This window comes from Argopecten irradians, chromosome 2, assembly GCF_041381155.1.
Source record: "Argopecten irradians isolate NY chromosome 2, Ai_NY, whole genome shotgun sequence".
In the NCBI taxonomy this organism is placed as follows: Eukaryota; Metazoa; Mollusca; class Bivalvia; order Pectinida; family Pectinidae; genus Argopecten; species Argopecten irradians.
In genome coordinates, this window is record NC_091135.1 from 32,386,661 (window position 1) to 32,394,480 (window position 7,820).

The window sequence follows — 7,820 nt, forward strand, 5'->3', positions numbered from 1 at the left end:
TCCAGTAATACTAGTTATGTGCACGTGTATGAATACTTGTGATATACTCAATGTTCATGCCAACCTTAACATGATGTCATCCGTTTTATTCCATATATTAAGATTACAATGTATGGAAGTGTACAAGTGAATACTTTACATAATGATAAAAAATTAAACATTCTCAAGTGCAGGTTGGGCGTTAGATTTACGTAAAAGGCGGCTAAATTAAGGATCTTATCCTTACACCGCCTCACTATTGGACTCCACTTTGTGGAAGGTTCTGGATTCTATCCCCTGGCCGAGACACACCATAGTTTATAAAAGTGGTAGTTATAGGAGATTTCAGAAAAGATGGCGTGACGTCACAGAAAGTTTACATCCGGGTCCTCAAAGGTACAAACACGGTATGGCGACTAATAAAAACAATAACAGATACGTACATCCCTGATACACAATCGATACGTTGACAAAAGTATACACTTTCATACTTGCAAATTCTGATTTCAAAATAGTTTCTTATATTTGTTTAGATTTAGTGTTGAAGCCAGCTTGCGAAGCGGTGCCGGGCCGTCACACGTACCCGCTTTTTGTTCACACGTAGAAATCCATGTTGTGAAAAAGTTATGAATAGATAATTGATTTCAATGTATCATATTTCTGTTATACACGAAAAATCTGTTCATAACACTATTTAATATAAATATAACGAAATGTGAACCACCTGGCCAGACCACGGCCGCTCGTGCATGGCTTCGATGGTAGATCACCTCGGGCAACAGCCGATAGTTGGGAAATTAATAATATTTATACGTAATTACCAACACATATCTCAATAAGTACTTGTAATATATATATATGTTTCGTTATTTCCCATGTATATATTATTTTAAATGAATGGTATGAACCACCGTTACACATAAATGAAGATATACATGTATGTGTACGTAACGTACAGTATGGCTGCCGATATCTCGAAAAATAAAATAGTGAAATCGTTCAATTTCATGAGCTTATTTTTTATTTTTTAATCACTTTTATTCCATGTGCCGTCATGTGAAGTCCCAAATTGAGGTGATATTACTTTTAAATAATTTGAATACATGTTAGATAGACTACATTTAGATTTATGAAAAGCTACAATGTAGATCGTACTTACTATAAATGCTGACCAGAACACATTGCGCTTGGCTTTGAGAATTCTAAAATACTCGAAGTTTTGTTTAAAAATATGATAAAAAGTAACTATAAAATGACTCATTTGAATGTTATAAACTAAATTTCAAAATTTCTAACGAAAAAGTTAACCAGAATACATGATTTTGTGACTATGAAAAATCACGAAATTCGGGATCTCGGCAGTACTGTACGTAATGGCTGCAGTGCGCTTGGGGTATCTACGAAGGCAAATTTTCATTTGGTCATAATCACACATCGTAAGGTGTTTTACCAAGTAAGACTTAGAGAACAGCAATTGCTTATTAAAACATCCGATTCGGTATAATATTTGGGGAAACTTGGAATTTAATTTGTAGTTTCTGTCAATTTTGTAACTTCTGTCAATGTTTATACGTAGGTCTAATGGCGACCGTGTTTTTTTCTCGTGGCGGTAGAAAATGGAGTATAAACGAAGTAAAATATATAAATACCAGATGTTTATATCTAAATATTATTGTTAAATATTTTTATTTACCCTTTTTATAATTAAAATAACGCAATAGTTCTCGGATTGTCGTACTATTTATTAGAATAAAATGTAAACAAACATCGCAAGCGGCTGTTTTCCCTCTATGTTTATGTGTAGATATACGGAGTTGTACCTTTGAGCGCCCGGATGTACCTTTGTGTGACGTCATCGCCATCTTTTCTGAAATCTCCTATTGTTCCTGATAAGCATTCAACATAAAGTGAGTGGGACTACTGGTTTTCCCGTTGTCAGTATCACGTGATCTGGTGGGGTGTGCTGCCCGGTGTCTTTGGTGGTATGCTTCAGTGAGATAACACTTAAAATGAGCGAGAGTTTCCATTATTGTACAGAGACAATGCGAACATTCTAGTCCCCAAAATATCGACATATAATCTTGCATTTCTGCTGTCGGTTTTTTCAAATTTCATATTTTCAGTTCATCGCTTCCCGTGTTAAGCTTCGTTGTCGAGGCTTCAACATGATGTCCTAGATTGCAGTGAAAGTTATTCCATGATATCAGCGATTGTTTTTTGACAAATTGCGGTAGCAGTGATTTTCTTAACTGCTTTTTTTTGTGGAATTAATTGTTCCGTGTCAATATCATTTGGAGATGTTTCACTTGGAGCAACAGATAATGCCGATGTAGAAATTGTAAGACTATTAATTTTGTGGAACTTTCCTGTTCCCATTTTTGATACTAGCTGTTTTAATTCTCATTTTGAAGCCTTGGCCAGCTTCTGCCATTCTTATTAGGTTACATGTATATTCGAATAGTTTAATATTCCCATTTTAATGTATTTCAATGTATGTTTTGTTATTATTTGAATGTTGATTGAATATTTTCAATTAACATTTACACTTAAGACCCGAATGCAGCTTTCTTAAGCACGGTCTTTGCAATGCTAATCTTGCCTGGGACTCACACTCTATCTAAAGTTGTGGTTACCATTGTAAGATGACTATCGCTTTTGTTTTGAGTATCAAACACATTCAACTGATCGTAGAAAGCATTTTGATTATTTAAATCATTTAGATATACAGGTACATATATATATATCTCTTGAATTGTTATTTTCTTAGATTAAAAGATGTCTTTGAACTTAATTTAGATGATTTTAACAAAGTGCATATTTTCTTTATCAAATCCAGTAGAAAACTTTTACAGGTTTACATATATTAATAATTAATTTTTTATTTGTTTTCATACTCTTTTTCTTCATATACTATGAAGAAAAAATCCGATAATGGCGTGAAAACCCGACGTTATCATGACGTCACAATAGAGACGTCGACGTTTCGTATTGATTTTGGAAAAAAAATTATCAGACTTTCTGATTGGCAGACTTTTTTGCTTCATATATACTATGAAGAAAAAATCAAGTATGAAGCCATCTCCTTAAAGGGACAATTCATTCTAAGAGAACATTAAAATTTGTACATATATCGGAAAAAACCCAGTTCTAATGGAATTTAGATCAGTCGGTTTTACTGTGATGTGCCTGAAAAGCCCATGGTGGCGACATGTGTGTGAAATTTTCAAACTCGCTCGCTGTCCGCCATTACACATTGTGGTCGAACTTCTTGTATGCCGAACCCTGTCCCTTGCTCGTAGAGTAATGCAACTTTTGTCTATAACTGCTCAAATCGCTCTGACAATAGTTTGTTTACCTTATTAGGTGAATTATCTTGCCTCAAAATCATTTTATCACCTTCGCAGTGGTTATGTAGTTCATTTGTTTAACGTGCGTGACTTTGGCTCGGGTATAGGTACAGCGTCCATATTCTACCTGCTTAATCGTATTGATCAACGATTTGATATTTCAACGATATTAATTAAATACTTAACAATGACGTGGAATTTGTCAATGTGTAACGTTATTTGTTTCACAAGAAATATAGAACAATACATTAATGCCATATTTAGCTTCTTGGTTATGTAAAAGAATAATCCTGAGTGAATAGTCCCTTTAATAGACACCAGATAGCGGTATGATATATACTGGTAACAAATGTATGTTAACATTATATGCTCATTAATTTTGTTTGCAAATTTTTGTGAGAATCCACTTCGCGGATTCACACAGTTTGCAAACAAAATTTCTTTCATACCCCGATGAAGTTAAAAAAGATTGACATCAATGATTAATTGACTAATGCTATGTTTTGTGTATGTTCATGTAAGTTATCCCTTTTTTGGTGATCATACATATGTTATCATTCTATATTATACCGCAATCTGTTGTCTATCGAGGAGATGACTTCATAACTGTGGTTATCAATTATTGACAACGCATCACCAACTCGCACCTCACACGACTGACAAAAGGGAGAAAACTCTTCCAGTGCAAAACGTTCAGTTATGTTACACATATGTTAGTCTATACCTGATAATTATTTAGAAAAATAATTCCTTTTTTTTAGTATTTGTTTTTTGGTTTTTTTTTTTATTTCCGCGACGCTCAAAATTATATACAAATTATTTTGAGTGTTTATTATTAATATTATATCTAGAAGTGATACAATCATCCAAAAACGATTAAAATGGAAAACAAACCCCATACCATTTTCCTACATTTTAGAAATGACTATTTTACACACCATATAATTCTTGTCAGGACACTGCATCTTGTACATTATTATATCATTTCTACATAATGATGAACTTGAATAAACACACTTACGCTTTATTCTATATCGATAATTGTCCAATAATATCACTCTACCAACTCCCTATCATTTTTATCCATATTCGTGTAACCAATTTTTAGTACGATCAACATTTAAAAGTTCTGTTTATCTGTCATGACGTTGCAAGATCCATCCGGCAGACACAGAATATTCCGATGAAATCTAAATGAAACACATGTATATATGATAGAAATAGTACTACGACAAGCAGTAAATTAATCTCAGACTTTAATCAAGCATTACACAGCGATTGGACTTTGGAACATCAAGGTGATATTCATACATTTCCTTAAAAACAAACTAAAACATTTCTTAGTAATGATAATAATCTTATGGTCCATCTGTTTAATGTTTATAATGATGACAAACATTGGCATGATTACTCATGGTTCAAGTAATGGACAATTCTAATTATATATTACAGATATATAAATAATTGTGTAGATGTAGTTGAAAAGAAAGAAAGAAATATTTAAAAGTTTTTGCTAGCATAGGTCAGTGTAGACTGTTGACAAGTAATTTATTTGAAAAATTGGTTTCAAGATTATGCGAATAAATACATGTTTCAGGAAAGACAGAGCTATTGTTCCATTTTTGTATTTTCCTTGGTTTGTATAAATCATCAACTTCAAGTTAATACTAAGACAGTTATACGGAATGTTAATCAACACTTGATCCCTTATACTTCTGTTTACGTTACAAATGTGGTAGTAACGTTCATAATCAATATAATTTAGAAATATACAAAAATAAAATATGTTTTCACAGAAATAAAAATGTGCGGGTACCCATACTTAACAGGCTTCCAAAATATCACATGATTTGTTCATTACAAAAAATGAAGGGCGAACTACATAATCCACTGAGTCAGTAGTAGATTTCATGAGTAACGTTGCCCGTAATACATTGACCAAAAATTTGATTTAAGAACGAAGAAACCCCAAACATATGTATCATTTCAAAATGTGTGTATATCTATCTAGATGCAACAACACGTGATTTACTTTTACACCAAACTTTCATAATATATGTAATTCTCTGAGATACATATTTTATTTAATTAAGTGATCATAATGCCATTGTGCCTGTTAACAAGTCGAAATACTAAGCTTGAATCTATCCAATAATCCTTGATACCCAAACACTTAAAGTCATCGCTTTTTTATCCTGTTCATAATAATATGGGAAATAATTTAATATTTAAATAGGTTATTGAAATCTGTCTCTCTGGAATCTCTCTATTGGTATAAATAAAGAATGTCCTTTATAGCAATCATGCTGCACCACCATCCAGACTGGTGTCACAGGACGTCAGTATATCTAGTGTTATAATGTTACTCCAGGGTCCGTCACACCGGCATTCTGGCCCTTTATTAACTCCTCTAATTCGTAATCTCCAGGAACAAGGTCCTTCTGAAAAACTCCTTTTCTCACCGTCTAAAATAAATTTGGTTTCGGTTGTGTATACCCTTACCACGGCTATGTTACGTTCTGACAAATCCATCCAGTCACCATTGGTCTCCTTCTGAAGTTGCATTTCGTACACAAGATTGGGTATTTCATTACAGTTTGTAGGAGGTTTCCACGATATGTTGATCTGGGTGGGTGAATTCTCGGATATATCGTATGTCGTCTCCGTCAGAGTTACTTCCCCTGGAATGGTCGTTATATTAGGTAATAACTTTGATGGCAGAGTCTGTCGACGAACAATTGGAGGAGGACGGATTGCATACGGAACTATTTTTCCGTTTGATATTCCAGAACTACTTGTTAAGTTTGTCGGGATCGACATTTGTCGCCGTGTTAGTAATCTCCCGTTCGTGCCACTGTAAGGCAATAAAACAAACGTGTAAAGGTATAATATTGATTATTTTGATGTTTGGTTTTATGGATTATGTTAGCTCAATTGATCGCCTTTCGTTATATACCATACAAATGCAACAATCCAATGATTGTTACATGGTTGACACATAATTTATTTCTTATTTTGCTAAGTTGTTGACATAAACATCCCCGGGTCACTGTTTTACACTATTGTCACGTTTCAAATGTTTTACTTGAGCTACATATTTGAATGCGTGTATTAATTGGCGTGATATAGTTGATTTATTATCTTATGTACTTTATAGTATGAGACTCATAAACACACACATACCACTTTTTAATTTTTTATGATGTTACTGACAGATTCATATCCCTACGAAAGTTTTATTACCAGTTACTAAAAACAGGTATACCAATGTTCAGTGTTTGCTACATAGAACACACCAACATATCAGTTGTTGTGAGTAGACAAGAGTGTATATGGTTGATAATGTAGAAATTACATACTTCATTACTTAGATAAATTTTCTAACTATTCTTTTGTTTATCTACTACTAACGAAGGCATTCATACGGATACCGCCACAGGTAAAGCAAAGGTGAGTGAATTCTTCACGGACATCTAAATATAATTAAATCATGTAACGAGCATTTCATTGCCTTAATAAATTACCATATCAGCCCATATCATGACATTGTCTATAGTAGATTGAATTATAATAATTAATTAGAAATAACAGGTAAAACACAGGTAAATCACAAAAAAGGCGGCAACATTTTAGGTTTAAATAAAAGTAGGATTTCAAAAAAAAGGTAAAAACAGGCTAAACATAAGATCAACACTAGAACAACAGCAGTTTTAGTGAAACAATGCTAACATCGTCACAGGGCGTATGGGGTTGACTGTCTACAAATATTTATGAATAGAAGCCCCAGGAAAGACAGAAGGGATCAAATTTGTAAGTTGTCTAAATCATTTAACACTTGGGAATGACATTGATATGTGTAGCATCTCCTATGATTCATCTCGAAGCTATGCACTTACCGTATTTGCTGTTTAAAATCATTTTGATAATAATTTTATAACAATTTGTTATACAAACAGTTATGACAACTTATGTGAATGTTTTATTCATGGTTTTTCGATTCGATAGAGGCTGTGGAACATTGTTATGAAACTTAATATTCATGCATCACTGATTCAATATCAACATACCTGTGTGTAGTCACGTGATTAGAAGATGGCGTTGCAAGAAGCAGTGGCTGACGACTGTCCAGAAAATCGTCGTCGGTTTCCTCATCGTCTTCATCGCAAGGGAGATGGATTTGTAGTGTAACATCTCCAACATCACATCCAATAACCTTGCCCGAGTATTTCTCTTCCTCTGTACTCATTGCTTTATTCCTTTGCCTACTAACTAGGTGTAGATTGTATGTACAACATTTGGAGAGGTGAAGAAAGTGCCAAGTCTTAACTTCCTGGAGCGATGTAAATAGTCGTGTGTTGAACAGGTGAAATCCTTATCTAAAACACACTGAATTGACATGTATATAAATGGCAGTCCTTCATAGCCACATAGTTATGTGTCCTTTATTCCCGGACAGGTTCTCCACCGTGCAGGGGAATTGTTTGTATTATTAAG

At 33.7% G+C, this 7,820-nt stretch overlaps 1 protein-coding gene across 1 annotated transcript; it reads right to left on the minus strand.

Moving 5' to 3' along the window:
• Positions 1-4,565: 4,565 nt before the first annotated feature.
• On the minus strand, positions 4,566-7,820 carry LOC138315185 (uncharacterized). The gene is made up of 2 exons (XM_069255998.1): positions 7,394-7,820; positions 4,566-6,180 (listed from the first exon to the last, which is right to left on the minus strand). Exons 1-2 carry the CDS (start codon positions 7,570-7,572, stop codon positions 5,628-5,630), a joined length of 732 nt encoding a protein of 243 aa, XP_069112099.1. The 5' UTR covers positions 7,573-7,820; the 3' UTR covers positions 4,566-5,627.